Genomic DNA, 26,705 nt, shown 5'->3' with positions numbered 1-26,705 from the left:
AGTCACATTTGCCTCTGTGGAAGAGCCCTGAAATGCAAAAATTTGATCTTCCTTGCATTTACACTAAATTCTCACACATTCAGTACATACATATAGACACACACACACACAGGTGTGATCTGATTTTTTTAAAATTATAGGAATTTTAAAAGTAATGCCTGAATTAAATTCTTGATTTTCATATCATGTAACATGTTACTTGTGCCTTTTTATACAAGCAAATAGCTAGAGATAATGCAACCTGTCTTTAAACAACAGACAGTGACCTAAATCCACCCACTAATTTCAAAATGCCTACGCAAACTTAATACCATACTTTTTTATGAAATTGGCTAGAAGAAATTAAAATGCAGTATTAAATTTAACTTTTGGGGGTTTTTGTTTCCACCTCAAAAGACATTATCAACTTCTCTCCATTTCAGTGTATCTCTTCTCTCTTCCTCTTATTTCCTAAACTGCATTCCCGTGCAAAAAGGAATATCAAATACTAAAAGCAGATTTGATTATCTTCTGAATATTTTTGAGCATATAAAAATAGCTTTATAAAAGCCATATTTTGTGTACCTGCCTGTGTACAAAAAGAGAGCAACTAAGTGCATGGAGTTCAGTAACTATGATCATGTTGTGTTGTTCCTGAAACCTGAAACAAAAACTGAAATTTTTATTAAAGATTACCCTATTCATCTGATTAAACTTAAATGAGATTACCTAAAACTAATTTTTAAAAAAGCGTTTAGAAAATACGCTTATGCCATGAAGAATGATGTAGTCCAGTGGAGTTCTCATTAACTGTAATGGATTATAATTTCAGTGGGAGAATTAGGATTTTGAAAAATTTCACTCTGAAAATACATGCTCTGCTCTATATCTCAGAATGGATGCATTTTATATACTGGAAACAAAGGGAAGGTTTGTGCCTCTTATTATTTGAATTCCGAGCAGTTATTTTGCCAGACAATGAAACTGGGACCTAACTTACCACCTGCATTGCAGAACTTCTTGGAGGATGCGGCTCTATAAGCACTTGGGAAGGAGTCTGTCCAAAACTTCGGATCTGAGCTTCCACCGCCTGGGAAAGAGATCGGTACATTCTTATATGGAAAAAAACTGGACTTGGGAAGTATTTAGTGAATAGTCATGGCTGACTGTTGTGTGTGTGACATGCTGAGGAAGTTATACATAGTTACTAGGTGAGTGGATTTTCCTGCTTTCTCTCATAATAGAGAGACAAGAGACAAATATATTTTCTTTGGCAGCAACTTTACTTGCTTCCTCTATATGTTTATGTTTGAAAAGAACTATAAAATGCAATTTAAAAAAGCCTGGGGGGAGGTAAAAGACAAAATGAAAAACATTCATTTGTCCATCATATATATTTAGGCCCTACACGTACAATTGAACTCCTTAGTTGCATCTTCTTGGCATTTAAAGAAGGCTCTTCTCCATCCTTGTCCAATTTTACTTGCACAGTAGTCTGGAAGGAGACTTGGCTCAGAGACAATGCAAAGCTTCAGCCCATTCAGGGATCCCAACCTGACTGCTCACTGACCATTGTATGGGCCTGATAGGCCCAAATGGATGCATTTGTCAGGGTGGGATTATTAGCACAGATACAAAGTGAAAGAAATGCTGACATGTTTATGTAATGTTGGTTTTAAAAAAATAAATGACACTTCTGAGATTTCTAGATGCTGCAAATCAATGATACAGTCCTCCCCATATTTTCATGAGGCTATTTATACAATGGGACACACATTGCAGGGCACCAAAATGGGACACACATTGCAGGGCAAGCTAAAGATGTTGTAGTTTCAGGTATACACTTTGGATTCAACTTTCTTGTGTGGCATTCTAGATCACATTTTCAGAGTAAATGCAAACTAGTTACAACTTGGAGTTTCACCTTCAAGAAATAAAATAAACTAACATTTTTTTTACGAAATGTTCCTTGTTTATCAGCCATTAATAATTACTGGCACATACAGAACTAGTAAAAGATCTATGCTAGTCTATGATCGTAATAAAGATTTGATTTGATAGTAAAAGATAATGGATGATAGCCAGTACATCTGCCAACTGATAGGCTGACATCTGAAAACAGGAGAAATTCTTCCTTCCCATTGGATGCCTTCATATTATGGGCTAAAAGTATATTGCAAAGAAACAGAACAGGAAACTCTTTTGTGAGCAGAAATACAAAGCTATGTAAGACAGAGCAATATTCCACACATACATGCAATATGCCTTGTGCATTTTGGCCATGCTTCCTTTCATTGCAGCCTCACTGCACAACAGACCATAATCTACATGGCAATTCCTCAATTGTCTGCAATATTTTTTAGTGACTTCAGGGGCTTCAGAAACAAGGCAGAGGTGGGAAAGCTATATGAAAGCTAAGATTTAAGATTATGGAGTTGTTGTTTTTAATTCTATCCTTGAATCAGTGTTGACTCAAGGTGACAAGTCCCTGCAGTTTTCTTGGCAAGACTTTAGAAGTGATTTGCTATTACCTGCTTCCTAGGGCTGAGAGTATATGACTGGCTCAAGGTCACCCAGCTAGTTTTGTGCCTAAGGTGGGACTAGAACTTATGGTCTCCTGTTTCTAGCCTGGTGACTTAACCACTACACCAAACTTCCTCTCTTTGGGTTTTAAGATAACCTAATCTGCATGCTTTTTTCTCATAATAATGGAAAATAAATAATGTGTTAACATACAAGGCAGTATCTTATAAACAAATGATTAACCTTCAATTTTATAATCATTTACCTGAGAATAAATTGTACTGAACTCAGTATCATCAAATCTTTATTATTGTCATAGACCAGCATAAGGATGTTGAGGTAAAGTCAATTAAAAAGCATAGAAGATACATCAATGTCTAAAAAATTATGAAAAGCTAGAAGAGATAAAAATATTTTTGAAAAACAATTTCAAATCAGGCAGTCCCAATCCTCCTTGTTCCTTTGCATCTTGAAGTATTTTATATTTAACTCTTGGTATTTTCCCTTGCCGAACAAACTTAGGTATATCTTTCTGCCATTGTTTAAATGATACATCAGTTGTCAGAACAGGTATTGTTTGAAACAAAAACATCATTCTTGGCAAAACAATTCATTTTTAATTACAGGAATTCTCCCCAGCAATGACAATTGTAATTTCTCCCATCTTAACATGTCCTTTTTAATTTCATTCCATGTCTTAAAAATTTTTTCTGGTGGGTAAGGAATCTTCCTGTATCAGCCTTCAAGTACTCAGTAAGATTTTCGTTTGATAAAGATATTGTTTACTCATGGAGAGGAATAGGGCTATTTATTGACTTGTTTCTACAAGATTCATAAACCCAAGTATAACAAAAGGTCAGTTAAAAACCTCCAAAAATTAAACCTGTTATAAATAGCATTAAGATAGAATTAAAGTAAAATGAAATTAAAACCAAACACACTAAAGGCCACAGAACACACATACCTGCAGTAGTAGTCCAGTAGTACAACATTTATACCCCAAACACAGGGTGGGAAGAAATGTCTACATCAGCTTCTGAATGCCAACAATGTTGTTACAATCCAGACCGCAAAGGCCAAGCTGTTTCGAAGGGACAAGGTTGCTACCAAGAAACTCTCTTGGCCCTCCCTCATATCCCAAAGAGTCCTAAACTGGATTGAATGCACAGTGCAGGTAAATGTGTTTGGAAAAGACAGTCCTACAGATAACTTTGACCCAAACTTTGTAGCTGAATTCCTCTTGGAAGTAGATTTTAGGAGCTGGTTCTCAGATAGGTATAATACACATTGCCCATGTCCCCCAGCTGGGGGGACATTTTCATCACATTTTCAAGTGTGATGTACATGTGCATATGTAAGTCAGAAGAGATTGCCCTAACCCCTCCCTATCCAGGGAAAAAAGCCTGTGTGTTTTAAAAAGACTGGAGTCAGACCCATGGAAGAGCAAGAAGTGTATGCCAGGGCTGAGAAGAAGAGAGATTTAAAAAAAAAGGGGGGGGGGGAAATTCCATAAAAGGAAACAGGGGACTTCAGCTTCAGGCATCAAGTTACCCGAAGTAATAGCTAGGAAAGTACAGTTAGATGTTTGATTTACTTTGATGCATGTTTGCTAGTTAAAATCTTTATTGTTTCTGGTGGTTACTGCTGATGATACTTACATCTTCTACATATGTTCAGCAACTGGTTGCTTTTATTTTGCCTTTCGGAATCTTTTTATAACAGAATTCCAACAATACCTTATGTCTGCTTAGAATCTTTTATAGTTTTCTATGAGAGATCCTTTTTCGGTCATTTTAATATCTCTGTATTTTTATCTCCCTTGCAACTGAATATTTTTTCATATGACTATTTAAAACAGCCAAAGCAGATTTTCTTTCTTTTTTCCTTTGTTTTTAGTAAAGTAATTTTATTTATTTGATATAGCTTCAAGGTGAGGGGTCCAATTTCCCAGTCACACACGTCATGCTATAGCTCTATAGAATTTATTTCACTTCACTTTCTTCCTTTGTGCCTGCCAATAAGTCCATAGATTGTAGGGATCCTATCTCTTTCACATGTCAGGATAAAGTGGGAGAATGTCAGATACAGGCATTTCCATAGAAGGTAATTGGTGGCAGTAGGAACTACAAGCAACTACACCAAGGCACAAAGACAGGGTTGGGGTATATAAACATTACAGGATGCATGGAAGAAAAGGACTGAGTATTCCACCATAAGGAAGGCTGAGTGAAGGAAGATAGATGCTTTTGAACTGTGGTGTTGGAGGAAAATTCTGAGAGTGCCTTGGACTGCAAGAAGATCAAACCAGTCCATCCTCCAGGAAATCAAGCCAGACTGCTCACTTGAGGGAATGATATTAAAGGCAAAACTGAAATACTTTGGCCACATAATGAGAAGACAGGACACCCTGGAGAAGATGCTGATGCTAGGGAGAGTGGTGGGCAAAAGGAAGAGGGGCCGACCAAGGGCAAGGTGGATGGATGATATTCTAGAGGTGATGGATTCGTCCTTGGGGGAGCTGGGGGTGGCAACGACCGACAGGAAGCTCTGGCGTGGGCTGGTCCATGAAGTCACAAAGAGTTGGAAGTGACTAAATGAATAAACAACAACTTCCACCTTTTGTCCTATGGGCTGTGCCCTGCTATACAAGAACTGTGAGAATTATGCTTGGAAAAGAGTTACTTCCAGCTCAGGAATCTCATAAGACATCACCTCAGTCATCTCCCTGGATTCTGCCCACTTGGAAGCTCAATTCAGAGTTAATATAAATGATTTTAGCACCAAATGACTAACAACATTAACAGCAGCCTGAAGAGAGCTCATCTCACCTGTCTATTCCCCAACAGGGCAACAGTGTCACTGGGCAACATTCTGCTGAGGCAGTAAAAGCTGAGAAACACTGACACTTTGCTGCCCTTATTGCTATAGTTTGGGCAATTGATTAAATATTGTTTCACCCAAGTTAATCATGTCTATTGATAAAATCTTTAAAAAGATAGCATTACTTTTCAGTTGGTTACTTTTATACCCCTTGCTCCATGATGGTCTGGTATGACTGGTTCTGGACAGTAAAGAATAGAGATTCGGTCAGGTGGAAAAATCAAAACACTTTTCAGAAATCCTTGTATTTAAATTCTTAGACCACTGGAAAATAGAATTTTTTTATTTCAGTACTGTATCCAAATAATCCAATACCTGATTAATATGAATATACAAAAAGTAAAAAACTTTGTGCTATTTTTCAGTTTTGAAAATTAGAATCAGAAAATATTTGGTTTATTATTGCTTTCTGGTGCTGCTTTCCTCCCTCCCCACATGCACACCCCGGAATATACATATGTGTGGAAAGGAAAGGTATTTCAAAAGGTTAAGGTGAATGAAACCTAAGTATAATTTAGGTTCTCCAGAACAGCATCATACTTTAACAATACTTTTCATGTAAGAAAAGAAAATGGAATAGGAAAACAAAACATATTTTTGTTCAGCCTAATTATGAAAATGACTGCTGTGTGTAATTACGTTGCAACCAGTGAGTTAAAAGAGAAAATTACAGCTTGCAAAAACGATTTATTTCTCCCTCAGAGTTTTGCAACTTTCTCTAATCTGAGCCTGTACATTCCAGACATATTAAACTGAGGCCTAGGGTAGCCTCAGTACAATCTTCAAATCATGCAAACTGTCCATCTACCACACTGTAATCCCAGCTGCCAATCTGAAATAAACCAGTTAGGCAGAGCAGACATAACCTACAGAAACAAATGCCACTCAATAATGTTTAGAGGCACTGGGTTCATGGATAATTTCAAACAGTATCTCTGTCTGGAACATTGATGTGCTCACTGAGAACACCTAAATCTCTGGCTACTGGAAATAAGCAGATAAAGCAGAATAAGAAAAATGAGCCTTGAAAATACTTCAAAGAGCTGAAGAAAAAATGGCAAAGGAATTCAAAGAAACTACTAGGAAGAATGAGTGGAGGGAATCCATGCAGTGGTGCAAATATTTTGGGGCTGAAAAAGATTTCCATATGAGATTAGGATCTATCACATTTGCACCTATCATAAAACTATCATTCAGGATGCATATCAAAATGCACAGTGCTGGATGTGAGGCACTTAGCATACCCATGTCAAGATCCCAGTTAATTTCTACTAGATACTATAAGTGGCAAAGGAATATCCTACAAAGATAGCTGATTTTAACACAAGTTATTGCTAATATATAATTCTATTCTATTTGACTTTGGCATGAATAACATGCTTATGTTGCCTGAATCTTATTTTTCAACAAGTTCAGGATGGACCAAAGACAGTATTGCACTGCCTCTATTAGACATTTCATCATTAAATGGAATTTCACAGGTGGAATATGTTTAATTTTTGGAAATGCTCTCCTAAAATGAGACTTCTCCAAAGAAAAGAAATCATGGCAAAGATTTAAAGAAGTCTCCCTTTAAAATTAATAAATAAATACCTACTTAAATATGTTGCCTTCTTGTAGTGGACCTGTTTCTAAGTTTCAGGGAAACAGATCCAGAATCCAGTGCCTTGTACTACTGAAAAGCCAAAGTCCAGGTGAACAGGAAAACAGTGTTTCAATTTGATATATTCTTAAGAAAATAAAAATAAAAAACTAGTACTGTTTTATGGTATTTTACATGGAGGTTTTCAATTAAGCTTAGACTAATCCTTAACATTTATTTAGCTTTTCACACACAGTTCCTGTGCTGCACTGTGTCAAACAAACCATCTGGACAGCACACTTCTGGCTACAGCTTCTACCAAGATAATTTGTTTCCACAAACCTTCTGAGTTGTGTCTAAATGGAGTCCTAATTTGTTTAATTCACACTTTCAGAATAAATGTCTATGCTGTAGCATTTTCTAATCATTATACTCTATTTCTAAGACATTCATAAACACCTATCCATAAAAAAGACAACTGCTGATAACTTGAAAGTATTTAACAGCTGTTAGACTATGCTGTAAATAAATATTATGTTTGACTTCCTGAAAGATTCACTGGCTATGCTGTCTTCTTATGATTTAAAACTGAAATTTCTAGCTTCCACCAAGAATAAAAAAAACAGGTCAAGGTTTTTTTTAAAGGACAGTAGATCTCTTCTATTGATAAGAAATAAGAGTCATATAAATGAAAGATTGTGAAAGTCAATAAAACAGATAATGTCACAAATTGTAAATTAAAGGTGGAAAATCTGTAGCCTTCCAGATGTAGCTCAACTTCCCAAGCAGCTGCAGCCTGCATGATCGATGGTGAAGGGTTAATGGGAATTATAATACAGCAACAACTGCTGGAACATATTGTTTAAAACATTTTCTTATACCCAAATAAGACCTATATACAAACACTAATGAAGTTAGAATAAAGATTACAGAAAGCATTCAAAAGGGAAACTTCACAACATTTTCATTGGATCCTCCAGAAAAAATAAGCAACTGTGCATGAACACAGATGCACAGCTGGGGACAGCCTTTGAAGCACCTGTGTGAGTTTTCAGGAAGACACAGCTGTTTTAAAACTTCAAGGAATGATTTTCAAATACTTTGACCAGCCCTAGTTGGAACAAATCAACTTATATCCCCATATCAAAAAAGGGAAACACTAAAGAATGTTCAAACTATCGAACAGTGGCACTCATTTCACATGCCAGTAAGGTAATGCTCAAGATCCTGCAAGGTAGACTTCAGCAGTTCATGGAGCAAGAATTGCCAGATGTACAAGCTGGCTTTAGAAAAGGCAGAGGAACTAGAGACCAAATTGCCAATATCCGCTGGATAATGGAAAAAGCCAGGGAGTTTCAGAAAAACATCTATTTCTGTTTTATTGACTATTCTAAAGCCTTTGACTGTGTGGACCATAACAAATTGTGGCAAGTTCTTAGTGGTATGGGGATACCAAGTCATCTTGTACGCCTCCTGAAGAATCTGTATAACGACCAAATAGCAACAGTAAGAACAGACCACGGAACAACGGACTGGTTTAAGATTGGGAAAGGAGTACGGCAGGGCTGTATACTCTCACCCTACCTATTCAACTTGTATGCAGAACACATCATGCGACAAGCTGGCCTTGAGGAATCCAAGGCTGGAGTTAAAATCTCTGGAAGAAACATTAACAATCTCAGATATGCAGATGATACCACTTTGATGGCTGAAAGTGAAGAGGAACTGAGGAGCCTTATGATGAAGGTGAAAGAAGAAAGTGCAAAAGCTGCCTTGCAGCTAAACCTCAAAAAAACCAAGATTATGGCAACCAGCTTGATTGATAACTGGCAAATAGAGGGAGAAAATGTAGAAGCAGTGAAAAACTTTGTATTCCTAGGTGCAAAGATTACTGCAGATGCTGACTGCAGTCAGGAAATCAGAAGACGCTTAATCCTTGGGAGAAGAGCAATGACAAATCTCAATAAAATAGTTAAGAGCAGAGACATCACACTGACAACAAAGGCCCGCATAGTTAAAGCAATGGTGTTCCCTGTAGTAACATATGGCTGCGAGAGCTGGACCATAAGGAAGGCTGAGCGAAGGAAGATCGATGCTTTTGAACTGTGGTGTTGGAGGAAAATTCTGAGAGTGCCTTGGACTGCAAGAAGATCAAACCAGTCCATCCTCCAGGAAATAAAGCCAGACTGCTCACTTGAGAGAATGATATTAAAGGCAAAACTGAAATACTTTGGCCACATAATGAGAAGACAGGACACCCTGGAGAAGGTGCTGATGCTAGGGAGAGTGGAAGGCAAAAGGAAGAGGGGCCGACCAAGGGCAAGATGGATAGATGATATTCTAGAGGTGACGGACTCGTCCCTGGGGGAGCTGGGGGTGTTGACGACCGACAGGAAGCTCTGGTGTGGGCTGGTCCATGAAGTCACGAAGAGTCGGAAGCGACTAAACGAATAAACAACAAAGTTGGAACAAACCACGCATGCGCGCACATAAGTGCGCACACACACACACACATCATATGAAGTCAATGACAGTTGACAGCATTTAACTACATAAAAATTACCCTAATTTTCTCACCTTTGGCAGAAAATTGATCTGAATTAAACAGGCCACTTTATAGAAAAAGTTCAGCCTCAATACTTGCCAAATACCTTTTCAGAATACAAGATATTTCTATGTCCTGGATAGGGAGGCCCTTCAGATAGGTACTCATGCTCTAGTAACCTCACAGTTGGACTACTGCAATGCACTCTACATGGGGCTGTCCTTGTAGGCCACTTGGAAGCTACAGTTGGTCCAGAATTCAGCAGCACAGCAGTGAATGCCTCAATACGTCCATATGACATCACTGCTCCACCAGCTTCGCTGGCTGCTGGTGTGCTTCCTGCTGCAATTCAAGGTGCTGGTTACCACCTAAAAAGCCCTTCATGGCACAGGGCCAAGTTATCTGAAGGACTGCCTATCTCTCATGGTTTCTGCCAATTCAGAAGGATGGTTTCTGCCCATATGGTAAGATGGAGCAGAGTTGGTGACAGTTGTAGCTGTAAGTGCCTTTGCACAGCTTTGTGTTGTGCATGAACTGCGTTCACCCCCAGACCAAGAAGCTCTGCTCACAATCCCTCATGCCTTAGTCACTTCCTGAATAGACTGATGCAATGTACTTTAGTTGGGGCTGCCCTTGAAAAGCATACAGAAGCTGTAGCGGGTTCAAAATGCAGCAGTGTGGGCAATAATGTGTGCCCCCTGGTTGGCACATATTACACCTTTGTCCCACGAGCTGTTTTGGTTGCCACTGTGCCTCCAGATTCAATTCAAAGTACTGGTTGTTACCTATGAAGCCCTTCACAGCATGGGGCAGGGTGGAGAGACCACCTCTCCCTGATTGTGTCTACCCATCCCATCAGATCCAGAAGAAGTGGCATGTATGGGTCCTGTCTATTAAAGACTTGCATCTGGCAAAACCCAGGAAGGGAGCTTTTTCAGTTGTGGTGCCTGCTGTCTGGAATATCATCCCCCTGAAAATTAATGAGCCCCAAACCCTTTGGCCTTTCATAAGGCCTTCAACACTTGGCTATGTCATCAGGCATGGGGGTTGTAACGTATAGGAGAGCCTATGAGATGGTTATGCTAATGGTTGTTTGTGGTTTTTATATTGGCTGACAATTATTTGTTCTTATGTTGCTATTACATTGTGTTTTTAAGTGTTCTTCACTGCCCAGAGTCATGATGTTGAGATGGGTAGCCATATAAATCTAAATAAATAAATAAATAAAACCATTTAATGCCTTCCAAAACTGCAATTCAGATATATCAATTACTCCTTGTTCTTTTCCACTGCAATTTTTTTCAACAATATAACATAGAGGAAACACGCCTTGGCATTTATTTTATGCAAGGCTTTTCATCATATTAAGAAATAAAACAATTACTAATTGAGCAAATTTCAATATATGTACCATTGAACTATGCAGTTTTTCAGGCTAAGTGTAATTTTTCCTATTGTGTTATTAATATTGACTTGGATCCTAATTAACGTGGCACCCTCATGAGCATTCTCTCAGTAGAATTTAATTCATAGAAAATTGCCATCTTTAAAACAGGGATAAACATTTTTTTTTCCTGATAACGTTTACTGTCTACAGTCTCCAGAAATTTACTCCAGAGTTTGGTAAAATGTCTGAAACAATGTTGAGGGGGGCACAGTAAGCTATAGAAAGGAAGGCAATTCATTTCTACCTTCTTCCTCCTATAGAGGTTTTTTGTAAGATCATAGATGAGAGAAACTTCTCCATCCATACCAGAAAATTCAAATTCAACCTAATATTTAGAGACACATTTTATTATTAGTCTGAGTTTGAATTTGAAAGCCAGTGTATAAATAAAACAACCTAAATAAACAAGTCACTTTAAAGCATTTTTCCCTGGGATAAATTACATCATTTCTTTTTAAAAGGCCAAATGTACTTGTGAATTCATAGACATTTACTTCAATATGTTAGTTTAAAAACTGTGTTCTATTTTAATTGGTCTCACAGGCCTTCTATTGCATAACAGTAAAATTTAAGATTGTTTAAGGAAGTCAGCAAACCTCTTTAAGGAGAGCAAACTATTGTTATGAACTAACAAAAACATCTGCATTTTATCCAAACTATTAATTTCTGATCAATCAAGCCAATGCTGGCCATATGAAGTTGCTCTCAATTTTGGAATGTTAGAATAAATCCTTGAAGAGATGGATTAACAGACAGGGAGATGATGAGTTAGTCAGAGGGTGTATAACAAATACATTTATCAAATGGATTGACAGTTTATCATATACATATCGGTATGATTACATAGAGATATGCACACAACTTTCATATTTCTTCTGCCTTCTTCCATAACTAAAAGAAAATAATTCACCAGTAGTAATGGTAGCAAAGAATTCTTCAGTCTCTAAGGGATAATATATCAGAAGAGACTTGTCACAATTTCTGAACAACAAATAGCGGAATATAAGGGAAAATGCAATCAGGTTCTATTGTTTCCATGTTAGCAATTAACAAATGAATAAGGAGCATGTGGTGGTTGTAGCAATGTAAGAAAGAAATGAAAACAAAACCTTAAGAAAAATAATATAGAAATGTTAATTTTTGACTTAGTTCTAATCTTAAGGAAAAAACAGAATCAGTTTCAATTCTGATGTTAACTTTAGAAGAGTTAGCCAATCTTTGTTTACCTTCTTTTTGATTGACTAAAGCTTATGGTAAGCCAAACCTCTGAAGAATTAACACTTACTGTGATAAGTAGACATGGTCAACACATGTCCTCTTTGGTTCATAATATGGAATGTAAACAAAGCTACTTTCAATGTGATTACTTACATTTCCTAATTGGTAAAGTACTAATAACATTTTTCCTTTTTTCTATGCAATATAAGATACTTGATTTCTTTGTTTTAAAAAATAAAATACCACGGTACTAAAGACTAAAACAATACCTGGACTAATTGCTATTTGTAAGGCACCATTTGTGAGTTAACACCAAAGAATACCAGATCCCTTTTCCATTCCTAATCTAAAGTATCACACTGGCCTAACCTTTTCATTGCTCCTTTTCACCCTTTTCCTGATATATCTTGAAGAACATAACAAAATAATTAAAAACTAGGAAAGTGCTGATATGAGGAAAAGCAAAAGAAATTAAGAAACATTTCAAATGGTCAACAGAAGGCTGACATCTACTCTATCTACCTAATTCTAGTTAATTAATTGTGGTTTGCAGAGGGCTAGGAAACACCTGCAGTGTCATGTTCGCTGTTGCAATGGTTGATGTCCATCGTAACGTTTTGCATGCCATGGTGCTGACGCGCGTTCCAGTTGGGAGGGAGCTGCTGGGTGTAATGGTTGCCTATCCCAAACACACACAGACTCCCAAGCACAGGCTTGAATCAAATCTGCTTTATTTAGAATAGTGTGCAAGTACAAAGAAAGTTGAGAATGAGCAAAAGCGCGCCAAATACAAAGTAAAAACCCTTGGCACGAAAGTAAGCCCTTCCCCCATTCAACCTTTTCAAGCTCCCCATCCCAGGTGGCCCTAACGAGTTCAGCTAATCAACGGGCAAAAGACCTTGGACACCAATGATAACCCAAACACATTCCTTTGGTAAGAAAACAGACATACAGCCTGGTACAAGGTCTCCCAGCAGCTCCCTCCCAACTGGAACGCGCGTCTGCACCATGGCATGCGAGACGTTACGATGTAAATCAAACATTGCAACAGTGAACATGACACTGGGAGACCTTGTACCAGGCTGTCTAGCTGTTTTCATGGGGATGGAATGTGTTTGGGTTATCGTTTGTGTTCAAGGTCCTTTTTACCCATTGATTAGCAGAACTCGTTAGGAGCACCTGGGATGGGGAATTTGAAACGGTTCTACGGGGGGAGGGCTTACATTCGCACTGAGGGTTTTTAGTTTGTATTTGGCGCGCTTTTGCTCATTCTCAGCTTTCTTTGTACTTGCATACTATTCTTAAATAAACCAGATTTGATTCAAGCTCTTGCTTGTGAGTCTGGGTATAATTTAGGATAGGCAACCATTACATGCAGGGTGTCTCTGGCAGCTTTCTGTACAAGGGAGATGGGTTAATAACAAATAAGTATCTATTTATGCATTTAGTAAGCTTTGCTTGTATTATACATATCTCAAAGTTTATCACAGAAACAGAGGCTAACTACCTGGAAAACTATTATAAATAAATAAATAAATTTAAAAAACCTAAAATACCCATAGCGTATCACTAAAGGAAAGCTCAGAAATCAGAAGGTCCTATCTCAAGTCCAATGTTTATGCTCTTTAGAAGCATGTCAGACAATCATGAATAAAAGTGGGTTGTTAACTATAACAAAATCAAAATGGCCCATGTCTGGGTTCATAGAGAAAAGGAGAACATGGTAATGCCAATGAGGACAGGAGCAGTGGCGCCAGCCATTTTTAAATCAATTATTCAAACAGTTATTCTCTTACAAAATTGGTTTCAAAGGTCAGTTTCATGTAGCAGCATTTTATAAAGTTTGCAGGATCTAACATTACAAGTTGTATAAATACTCTCTTGCTGATAAATATCTGTCTGCTTTAAATTATGAAAAACAAGTTCAGTATACTTATAGAATTACATATGAAAAATGTAGTGGTTTTTTTTTTATTTTATTTTTTAGTACTTGCATAAAAAATGATGAACCAATCACAAAACTTCCTCGGCTTCCCCCCCCCCCAAAAAAAAACACAGTGGAAAATCTAGGGAGAACTATAAGTATTTCATTAAAATCTTTTTTAACCTATAATTCTTGTTATAAAAAGCCATGTATATACATGCACCTAATAATTTACAAAGACAACTATCAACAGTGATGTACATTTTCTTTCTTTCACATGACGTCTTACAGAAACCTCTCCAAAGTCACCTGCTCAAAAATACGTGCAGGTTAAACTGCAGTTATGGGATAACAGCTTTTCACACCCATGCACACAGATGGAAAGTGTGAGTACGTCTGCACATACAATCACCATAAGAACTAATTTTCCAGGAAGTAATGTTACAGTATTCAGACAAATATTCTTTGTCAGCCAGCCTGAGACTGCAAGACTTAAGCTTAGCACTACACCTTAGGACACAGTACAGCACTGCAGCAAGTTCTTGCCTAGCAATCTGAAAGCATGAAGAAGATCAAATATGACAAGGCAAGCAAAGCAGAAATGAGAAGACCAATTTAATAATAACTTGCAAGATCTGATCTGAAGAATATAATTACCCCACATGTAAACAAAATAAAGGGGTTAGGTTAGGGTAGGTATGGTAGAAAATATCCTTTTAACATGTCCATAAATGCGTTTTAATTAAAATAAAATCAAATATATTTTAGAAATATTCCCAAAAGCCCCAAATTTCTTCACAAATTTTAATTCCCCAAATATGAACAAGCTTACCTCCCTCAACACTGGATCCATTATCGAACTAAGATTGACAGCTCCTTCATAGGTTAAATAGTAGAATACATTTAGAGATCTGACGGCTTCTGGCCCTTGCTGCTTATAGCCAAAAATCAGATCAATCCACTGGTGCAGTTGACAGGAAACAAATTCACTTTCCAAGGCCTGAAACAAAATACAACACTGTTTATATGGTTTCTGAAACTTATTTGCTGTCCACAATCTTACATAAACGATAATGGAAAGGTTAGAAAGATGTACTGTAAATGCCTTAGAGAGAAAAAAAATATTTCACAAACTGTGACTATGCTCACAGCTTTTAGATTCTGTTGAACTCAGCTGTTCCATTCCCTGGTGGAGTTTTAACCATTTCCAATAGAGTTTGTACTAGCATGAAAAGAAAAGAAAAGAAAAGAAGTATTCAAGGTTGTACCATGCACAATTAATTCACCATGGCTGAGCAACCATAGTGTAATCTGACCATAATAGGGAAGGACAGGAGAGACTATAGCAATCATCCCAATCTTGTGCCCTTCAGTTGTGCTAGCTAGATATTCTGGGACCTGTATCTCACCACATCTGTAGGGTACCAGCTTGGGAAAGAAAAAAATACCATACAGCTGAAGAAAAAAATGCTGCAGCCTCATAACTTATGCAGTGTCATTTTCTCTTTTTTTTTCCCTATCGAAGAAAGACCAGAATATGACAACATGAAACACTAGAGGAAGCCACCATCCTAAAATGATGCAATCTATTCGTTGACTGTAACACAACAGTGTCACAACTTGTAATTTATTACTTGTATCCTGAATTTTGACAAAATCACATAAATAACTAGAAAGCAATTGGTAAATTGTACTAATAGCAGATCAGCCAAAAGTGTAGTTTTCTGGAATATACATATAAACTTGTGTCAGCTGCACTTTCCTCTGTAATATGCAATGAATGCAACAGGTATGCTAGAGTTTCAAACAACCTTTTATACCGCAATAACTTCCACTCACCCATAGGTATCAATGGTTCTCATGAAGTGATTTCTGTGCAAACCAGCCCTAAAAGACCATCCTCTTTATTTACTACAAAGATACATATAACAAATGTTTATGCAAATAATTTCTGCATTCTTCCAAGTTCTTTGATTGATTGATTATGTGCCTTCAGGTCAGTGACAACTCTAAGCAACTACATAGATTTTAACCATGACAATCTGTCCCTAAGGTGGTATTTCGGGTCTTCCAATGATGCATCCATCACCTCTGTAACTGAGTCCATCCAGTGTGCTGCTGGTCATCCTCTTCTCTTTCCTTCCACCTTTCTCAGCATTAGAGCCTTCTCCAGAGAGCTAGGTCTTTCCATAATATGCCTGAAGTAGGATAATTTGAGTCTGGTCATTTATGCCTCAAGTGAGAACTCTGGGTTTGATTTGTTCAACGATCTATTAATTTGTTTTCTGTTTTGTTTTATTTGTTTGTACAAGTCTTTCTCCAAACCAAAGTTCAAAAGCATCAATATTCTTGCTAACTTCCATAGAATTTCACAGGGAATACCATTGCATACACTATTCTGATTTTTGTAGGTATATACACAACATGGAGGGACATGGTGGCGTTGCAAGTTAAACCGCTGAGCTGCTGAGCTTGCTGATCGGAAGGTTGACGGTTCGAATCCGCGTGACGGGGAGAGCTCCCATTGCTAGTCCCAGCTCCTGCCAACCTAGCAGTTCGAAAACATGCAAATGTGAGTAGATTAATAAGTACCGCTTTGGTGGGCAGGTAATGGCATTCTGTGTAGTCATGCCGGCCACATGACCACAGAACTGTCTATGGACAAATGCCAGCTCTTTGGCTTTGAAATGGAGATGAGCACCACCCCCTAGAGTCGGACATGACCGGACTTAATGTCAAGGGAAACCTTTACCTTTTACATATCTGAGTATCTTTTCCAAGGCCTTCATGGTTAATTTACCAAGTACTAGTTTGCAGTATATTTCTTGATTGCTTGATATCTTAAATGCTTAAGGCAGAAGCTTTCTACCACTTCAGTATCTTCACTGTCAATTGTAAGGCTAGTTGTTGTACCTGATGTCATTAGTTTGATCTTCTTTATATTTAATTTTAGTCCAATTTTTTCTCTGTGCTCTTTGACTTTATTACTAGAGCTTGCAGATCCTTTGCATTTTTGGCTATCAGAGCAGAGTCATCAGCATAACACAAGTTATTGATGTTTCTTCCTCCAGTTTTAAAACCATGCTCATCTTCTTCCAATCCAGCTTCCCTTAATATATAGTATATTCAGCATATAGGTTGAATAAATAAGAGAAAATAATACAGCCTTGTCTCGCTCCTTTGCCAATCTGGAGACACCCTGTTTCACTTTGTTTTCTCTGTACTGTGTTCTCTGGCCTGTGTATAAGTTTTATTTTAAGACAACTAGATGTTTTGGGCTCCCAATTTTTCTAAGCATATTCCACAGTTTGACATGATGGACACAACTGAAGGCCACTCTATTATCAATGAAGCACATACTGACTTCTTTTGGATATTTCTTGGCTTTCTCAGTTATCTAGAATATATCAGCAATAAAATCTCCTGTTCCTAAGCCTTTTCTAAAGCCATCTTATTCAAGTTGGCAAAGTTCTTTAGTGCAAGGCAATGAGAAGTTCAAAGTGAATCTAAAGACATCAGGGAGAGATTGAGACTTAACTACTTGAGATTAAGACTTAACCGTCCTTCATATAATTAAGCAACCATACTTCCATTGATTAACATAGGCATGTGCAAATCTTTCAGAAGAGGTGCTTCGGAACTTGAAGGACTGTGTACCAAGCACTTTTTTTCCAACTGTTAAAGCAGTCAGGCTTGTGCAGCTGCTTGAAGATGTTCTTGGCTTGACTGGTGAAGTAGCAGTGCATGTTCATCCCTGCAAAGATACCCAAGAGAAGCTTCCAAAGCAGCTATGCAGTTTTATTTTACAGATACCTTAAGAATATTTCACAGAACACAGCTTAAGTACAAATTAGGTAAAGCTATCCACTGAATTTGTCTAAAGATTAAAATTCAGGTCACATGGTCATCCAGCATGCACTGTTGTTTCTGAACATAGATCAATATATTTTAGACTACAATTCTGGCTCCAGCCAGAATAGCCAATAATCAAGTATTTTGTAATTTAAAATATCTGGAGGGCAAAATATTGTTGAAGGCTATATATAAGGGAGAGGGTAAAAGCATGCTGCAGAGATAGAATATGGAAATGTATTGTTTTTACTTGTTAAAATGTCTTTACAAAACACAATCCCTGACTATACAAAGTATCTTAGGTCACATGGAAAAATCCACAGAATCAGGTAACAGAGATTTAACTATCTTGCAAAGGTTCAGAGATGCTGGATCTGTCAGAGAGAAGTAAAACTTCGCACACTTAAGTAATTAGGTTGAGGATCAATTCATAGTAGTCAGATAGCAGAATGGGCTACAATACAGCCTGTTCTTACCAACTGTAAGCCATCTTGCTGCTTTAATTATGGTGATGGATGCTTTCTTTTTGCTAATGATGAATGAAGATCAACTGCCAGACTTGATGGTTTGTACACATAAAATAGGGGGTATGTTTTCTTCTTCTTTTTTTTTTTGCATCAGATATAAAATATACTGGGCTGAACTGGTTCCTATGCCTGTACGCATTTCCTTCTAATTTCAACAGACGACACTGCAGATACACATTTCTTTCTACTGGATAGTCTCTGAATGAAAGATCTCTTGAGATAAAGCAGAGAATAATTCATTTTACAAACATGGTTAATCAGGCTCATATGGGATGGAAAGATGATAATCAAATATTGTGAACTCTCCTGCTCAAACATTAGTGTATACGCAATAATAGACCATATTCTGAACTGGCTGAGGAAAAGGCAACAAAATCAGTAGAATGATGCATGGATCTTTAATGGAAAATTGCATTTCCCTTTGGATTTGAGAAGTGTAGATGAAATAATGCGAAGAAACAGGACAGTTTTATAATTACAGAAATTAAGCAAGGTTTCCTTTTCAAAGAAATGTCCTATTTAAACTGGGAAATTTGCTCAGGCCCTGAGAAGCCACTCTGCAATATGCATACAGAAATGATTGGTTAGTTTCATTAACTGATGCCTGAAGAAACATTTATATTGACACATAAAAAACAGCAATTGTCTTAATTTGTGTGGTGCACTCCACACAAAAGCTCTAAATATGTTCAAATTAGAGCAAGCTGCTTGATTGTCACTGCAATCTCGTGTCATGTTAATGCATGACAAACATTAAACCATACACTTAAATGGCAATTTATATCATTTAAATGTTTACTGCCTGAGCAACTCATCAGTCATTTAAATGTGATTTTCTGACAGCTAATTTCAGTTAATTTTCTTCTATTCACTTAATTACAACTTTCAATCAGGAAAAGGCGTATCCATATCTTCATGTTCATATCATTTTTTTCATTTAGAAGCTCAGTTAGTAAATTGCTACGTACATCTTTTATAATAGGTGACAATATATTAAGTCATTCCTCTATCCACCCCACATCCCACCCCCAACAGAAAAAGCATATAGGAAAATCTTGAAATACATATTCAGCATCTATCAGGAAAGCTGCTCATTTCATGAGAGCAATATTATAGCTGGCACTTTAAAAAAAACTTCATAAAATATTACACACACACACACACACATCTGCCAATTTAATTAAATATTAATGAGTTTCAAATTGCTTAATACGTTAAAAGCTGTAAAAACTCTGTGTTTCTCCAGAGTAGTCCATTTGGCTATAACATTCCATAAAATGTTATCATCAGTGACAATCATATAAATTAATGTTGCCAGAAACATTGCTTCAGCATTCATCTTATATCCATTTTGTTAAAAAAAAAGGAGAAATGAAGAAAACAAATTATTTTCATATCTGCCTGCAAACCACTCACAAACTGGCCTGTTATAAAATCCTAGTGGGAACATCAGTATGCATTAAATTGTCATAGTAAACTTTATAAAGCCAGGAAATCTGAATAACAATTGTATCATTGTTTTGCAGTCATCTAAAATTATGTATATTTAATGAATCCTTGCAAGGGGAACAAACACCAATTTTCAATACTCATTCAAAACTGAATTAGTGTCATTATTATTATTATTATTATTATTATTATTATTATTGCTTTCATAATAATGGAAGTAGATAGGGTCTTCAGTAGTCTCAATGGCATCAGCTGCAGTCTTTATTGATACCCTTCCTGGTTCGTTTGGGGTACAGGCCAAGGCATAAGCAGGTGTGTCTGAGAGATTGTCAGCACTTCAGTGGAGGAGGCTGTGTTGCCATCTGCCTTGATGAAATGGTGGTATACCCTTTCCTAAAGAAGCTCTCCCTATATCTGGCCAATGTGTGATAATTCCTTCCCAGACTCCAGTCTTCCTTTTCTAGGAAAGGTTGTTGATAAGGTGGTGGCAAATAATATATAGGGGACTCTAAAGGAAACAGATTACATGCATCCTTTTTGTTCAGGATTCAGGCCCAGTCATGGGACTGAAATTGGATTTTGTTGCTCTGGTAAATGACCCGTGCTCAGACTGAGACAGTGGGAATTCAACCTACTTTGTCTTATTAGAATCTTAGCAGCATTTGATACCATCAACCGTGGTATTTTTATGCACTGTCTGTGATCTTTGACAGTTAAGGGCACCATTCCTTGGTGCTTCTGTTTATACCTGAGCTGAGGTACCAGTCAGTGAACTTGGGGGGGCAGCAATTAAGCCATAGGGAGATCCAGTGTGAGGTTCGTCAGGGTTGGGTTTTCCCCTCCATGTTAATTAACATCTACGTGAAACTCCTGGGGGAGTCTCAATATATAGGGAGGAGTTGTTGAACATTGCCTTATGACAAGGTCCATGGGATGTGGACTAGGCAAAAGGCCTTCTCAGTGATGGCCCCCATTTTTTGGAGCACCTTACTCCCAGAAGTACATGTGGCCCCCACACTTTTGCTTTTAAGAAGCAAAGTGTACAACCAGCAAGTTTGGGCCCATCACAGTTGGTTGAGTGTTATTATTTTTAATTCTGTTTTTAATGTATTATATCTTGAACTATGGTATGCTACCCCACAGTCAATATGGATTAAGAAGGCATATAAATATTGTTAAATAAATAATAAAATACAAGCAGCATAACAATGGAACTTAAAGCAAAATAAACTGACAACACAATTCTATACAGGCCCCTTTAAAGTCTTATTGAAAACAATGCTTTACTCACAAGCTTTGAAAACATGTATAGAAAAAATACTGCCAAAGCCTATAAACACAGAAAAATGGCAACATGAAAGCCCCAAAACTTACTTCCGTTTTACTGTGTCAAGGAATATTTCACATTTTTACCATTGTTTATAGATGTCATAGGTAGTTTCCAGCATGTCATTGTGATTGCTAAAGAAAGTTACTAAATACAACAGTAATACTCAGGGGTGGAGGGCTTTAATTTTTTTAAAAATAAATCCTTCATTTTATTTATTTATTTGTTTGTTTGTTGGTCATATTTTTATTACCGCCCATCTCCCCCACTTGGGGGACCATAGATTATTTTTTTTTATCTTTCATAGAGTTTGCTTAAGAATTATATGTACAGTATGTTAAAAATTAGCTGTAGAACATGTAAATAAGAATATCAAATAAGGACTCTTTCAAAGTAGCATGGGGGTTGTTACAACATATATACAATCCAGTTAAATATCAGACATTGCATTATAAAAACTAATATAAAGTTAAAATGAAATATATAATGTTATTGTGTGTAAAGTATTAGATGTAGAAAATTCTTTCTACATACATTAAGCTACCAAGCTTTGTTTTGTACCTCATAAAACTTAATTTTTTCTTAAAATTAAGAATTCAGAACAGTTAAGATCAGACGATGCTCCTGAAACAGACAATGCTCATTAAAGCCATAGTTGAAGGTGGTGTGCAACTAAAGCATACTATCCCCCATTCCCTTGCTCCTCTTAAACCTAGCTAATCAAGTCTTACTTCTCCCACACTAGACAGGTTACATCATTTACACCCTGTATATGTTCTGAGAAAGATAAGAAATAAAAATAAAAAACTCCAACATCCAACATTGTACAACAATATTCATCTGTACTGAGTTATTGTAAAATAAATCAGAGAGTAATGTCCAATTGTTAAGAATCAGAGAAGACCATGAGAGGAATGTCCTGGAAAATCACACACAAATTGTCAATTCAGTCCTATGGGACTCATATTAGCTTTGACAAACTGTCTTGGGGCTGATATCTTTTTTTTTTTTATGAGACCTATTAGACCAAGACCAAAACACTTGAGATATGCTAAAAAGTGCAATATACAGACGTCAAACATCTATTAGCAACTTTCCTTTAATGGGTCCCAAAATTAAAATGTTCCAGAGTCATTTTTGTATTAAGGCTGTAGGAGAAAATTTTAAAATGCTCACAAATCTTTTAACATTAATGCAATTTGATTGGGTGCCACTGAAGCTCCTAAAATGCAACAAAATAGCCACAATCTCCTCTTTTGACAGCAGTTAACTAAAAAATATCATGCAAACATACATTTATAACTAATCAGTGTTGTATAAATATGGTTTCATAAAGTGTTCCAAAAAGTTAACAGTATGTCTTTTAAAAAATTAAATTTCTGTAATAATAAAATTATGATTGATATTTAGCAATCCAGTTTTTTCTTTCTGCCTTGTATATGTCTAAGACTTCATATATTTCATGGCAATCAAAAATAACTGTTTTGCAGGGCTTTCTTTGTTAAAAAACAGCTTAAGTCTAAAATTCTTTGGAAATGAGCAATTCTCATTTTGCCTCATTTTTAAAATATGAGCCTTAAATTAAAATGTCTGAATTCCCACTTATTCCTTGAAACATATTAAATAAGCAAAAATCAACCATAATTGTTAAAAATGAGTAACTTTCTCTACTGGACACATACTAATGGAATTAAATGGTTCTCCATATTTATTAGGGATTTATTCTATGGCTTAAGATGGCCCAAGATGGCAAGATAAAAATAAAATTAGTTCAAAGCTACTAAGTTTACTATAAACAAAAAAACCTCTAAAAGAAAATAAGCTGAACAATTAATTTCATATGCTAAACTTCTGCATAAACCTTATTTATGAATTTGTAAGTTCAACAATCACTTGATACTTCATGCAACAAACAACATTTTAAAATCAAGCAGACAGTTATCCTTGCATGTGCTGGATTTCAAACACTAGCAGTAATGTTTCCTTAACACTGATGTATGACCTTGGTAATTTACAATGATTAAGACATTTATTTCCAGACCAATTAGAACTGTTTCAAATTGTCCTATTAAATATATGATTAAAAAATATATATTTCAACTTAAAAACAAACCTCTGGAGTTTTTTTTTTCCATGTCAGTTTGGTTCCAATCAGAATATGCTTTGAATTAAATGATTTTGATTAAATATGTGGATCACATTCCCTTCTAAGATTTAAAGTCCAAAACAGAAAAGTTTAGCCTGTTCAAACAAAGCAAGAACAGCTACTTTGCAGAAAACCATTCATGATTACGAAGACTGACAAATTATTTGTGTGTACCATTAGGTCTAGTCTCTTCAATAGCTACCAGACTTCCTTTCTTCCTAGTAAGAAATTAACTCTTAAAATACTCCCTTTGTTTTGGAGATATTGAGTATATTCGGAAGCAAAAAATATTTGGAAGAAAAGCAACAAGGACAACAGTTTCAGAGTTATTATTACAATAATTAATGTGTCCCATAATACCAATGGTATTTGATAAGTATTCAAATCAGACCTACAATGTGCTGCTATTTACTAACAAGTTCATCTTTCCTGTGGAATGTAAAAGAAAAAGTATTACAGGATGACTGACCCCTGTGCTTATTTTACTGAAAAGCTCTAGAAAACCAGTAGCTTATAGAAGATGGAAAATATGCTTGTTTCAAAATAGGATCAAAGTGTCACAAATTTGCACCCTAATTATTTCCCCATGAATATTTAATATTCACAGTAGATATTTATTTATAGTTAGAATCTCTACCAGCACTACATGATGAAATTGCCTTATGCATCTTCTTAATCTCTCTAGCCTTCAGAGGAATTACGCTGGAAGTAAATAAACCTTTATGAACATACATTCAAAACAGGAATGATTGAGGGCTTTTTGGGTCTATGTTTTGTGCATTCTGGAAGACAAATATGTATTTTTATTTATTTAATTATTACATTTCTAAGGCCACCTTACTTCATAATGACTCTGGGTGATCTGCAATTTTAAAAACAGTTCAAAACAATATAACAAATAAAAGTACTGTTTTATGACGACATTCATATTAAAACTGTATGTTCTATTCACACTGAAAGCATATATAAAATGCATACACATTTGTGCACATTGTATTTTAGGTAACATGTGTTCAAGTATGAGGATGACATAGATTTAGGAATGAAATGCACAGGCATGGATTTAAGACTGTTTTATTCATTCATTCCTACTTAAATCTGTTTTTTCCCCCTCTACTGTGCTACTTTGGATGCTTCTTATCAACTCTGAGATCAAAAGGAGCAAAACAGTAAAGAAGATTAAACAAGTTAGACATCTGACAATTTCCAAGGATCTTCCGACTGCAAGCTTTTCTCTAGGGTACCGTTCTACCTTCAGCTGCACAGCTACACATCATTTCAGCTTTGCCCTGCTTTCCCAGGTTTTGCTTTCTGCGAAAGATTTGCTAAAGAGAAATCAAATCACTGAAGAGAAATATTCCAAAAGCCCAAATTCACATTGTCTCACAGGGAGCAGATACCCACGTTAGTGACCAGTGTGAAATAGGATATTTCCCCCGCAAACAAACATCCTTTTTGGCAAGGATTTTATGAAATATTTGTTCCGGTTATAACTATTCTATCCTATTTCTAAAGATGTTTATATTATCAATTATATATTTTAATAATTTATTTGAAGCTGCTTTTGAAGGATTTTTTTTTTTTTTTGAGAAAGTAGTATTAAACTGCCTAAAACATATAAAACCTGAATTTGGATTTAATTAATCTTTTGCTTTCCATGCTCTTGTAAGACATATAGTTAACTTGTGGGGACACTTTATGTAACCATATTTATACAACACTGATTAATTATATAAAGCTATATTTGCATAATAATTTTAGTTTATTTCTCTTAAAAGAGAATGTTTTACCTGAACATTTATTTCAAATTATGTATATTTCTATGCATCAGATTTTTCTTTCTTTCCTTGGATATGGATCAACTTCTGGCTTATCTGCTATGCCCAAATTCCTATTTTGCATTAATATTATAATTAGGTACCATATGATCTCCACTTGATACACTTGATTTTAGCCAAAAGTCCGAGAAGCAATCTCCCCAATCATCTCTAAATTTGAGGGTCATACTGATAAGGTAAAGGTAAAGGTTTCCCTTGACATGAAGTCCAGTCGTGTCCGACTCTAGGGGGCGGTGCTCATCTCCGTTTCAAAGCCGAAGAGCCGGCGTTTGTCCGTAGACACTTCCGTGGTCATGTGGCCGGCATGACTACACGGAACGCCGTTACCTGCCTGCCGAAGCAGTACCTATTAATCTACTCACATTGGCATGTTTTCGAACTGCTAGGTTGGCAGGAGCTGGGACTAGCAACGGGAGCTCACCCTGTCATGCAGATTCGAACCACCGACCTTCTGATTGGCAAGCTCGGCAGCTCAGCGGTTTAACCCGCAGCTTTCTTTTTAAGGGATGCTGACTCTGCACTCACATACCAGGTGGCCAAATATTTTTATCAAGTTATACAATTCCGCAAAACGTTTAATTAGACATATTGTTTCAATGTTTTATTGTTTTTCTTTTTCCTGACAACAAATTGTTAGATTAAACTATTTTCTTTTATTGTAGAGCCTGGTCAAAGACTGTAATGAAGATATTCATTATTCATTCTCCACTTGCAAATTTGAGAAGGCTGTATCAGGACAAATAATAATGGGCTTGATAAATCAGTGCCTCATTTTCTGAAGGACATCTTTATATGGTCACATGAAAATAACAAAAAAACAATACTCTAAGGATTTCCCCAAGATGTTCATAGATGTACCTCAAATGCATTCTTAGTGATCCTTAAGGAAATTCAGTAAAATAGATTGGTACTTAATAGGGTACAAGAAAATGGTACTTACTTACATGTGCAAAATATTGTAGTTTACCTTATGACATCTTTGAATCATTGCTGAGCTGTGAACCAAACCAGATATTCCTGGTTCAAGCTCATGTCAATTATTATTTATAAATAATTAAGTTAGTTAGTTAATGCATTATTATTAATTAAATTGGCCTGTTAATACGAGTGCAATCTGCCCAAAATGTACTGCACTATTATCACTAAATAATAAGTAAATAATACGAGTTTTATCATCATAGCTATACATGTTGTTGGGTTTTTTCCCAAATGATGAAGGTTGCCATAACTAAAGAATTCAGTGAGACAATTACTATTTCAAGATACTTCTGAGAATGGGACTTATTTAATTATTTTGAACGGCCATATTTGCACGACTTTTCATATATATTTGTTTTGCCTTGTGCCTACCAAATTGTGACGTACTCTAAAACTATTTAACTAACTACTTAAGTTACACCAAAAAATGAATACACGGAAACAGATTAGGAGGGGATAAGAGATGGGGGAAGGAGAATGGCTAAAAGCC

The 26,705-nt window shown here is 36.4% G+C and overlaps 1 protein-coding gene across 3 annotated transcripts in view; it reads right to left on the bottom strand.

Moving 5' to 3' along the window:
- Positions 1 to 26,705, bottom strand: part of LRBA (LPS responsive beige-like anchor protein) — a 409,112-nt gene that overhangs the window by 30,110 nt on the left and 352,297 nt on the right. For all 3 annotated transcript variants that reach the window (XM_063310174.1, XM_063310176.1, XM_063310175.1), the window contains exons 47-48: positions 14,931 to 15,098; positions 980 to 1,069 (exon numbers count right to left, since the gene is read on the bottom strand). In XM_063310174.1, the coding sequence (XP_063166244.1) occupies positions 980 to 1,069; positions 14,931 to 15,098 (258 nt within the window). The remainder of the gene's footprint in view (positions 1 to 979; positions 1,070 to 14,930; positions 15,099 to 26,705) is intronic.

This window comes from Candoia aspera, chromosome 8, assembly GCF_035149785.1.
Source record: "Candoia aspera isolate rCanAsp1 chromosome 8, rCanAsp1.hap2, whole genome shotgun sequence".
In the NCBI taxonomy this organism is placed as follows: Eukaryota; Metazoa; Chordata; class Lepidosauria; order Squamata; family Boidae; genus Candoia; species Candoia aspera.
Note: the sequence above shows the minus strand (reverse complement) of the source record. Positions and strands in the feature narration are given on the sequence as shown.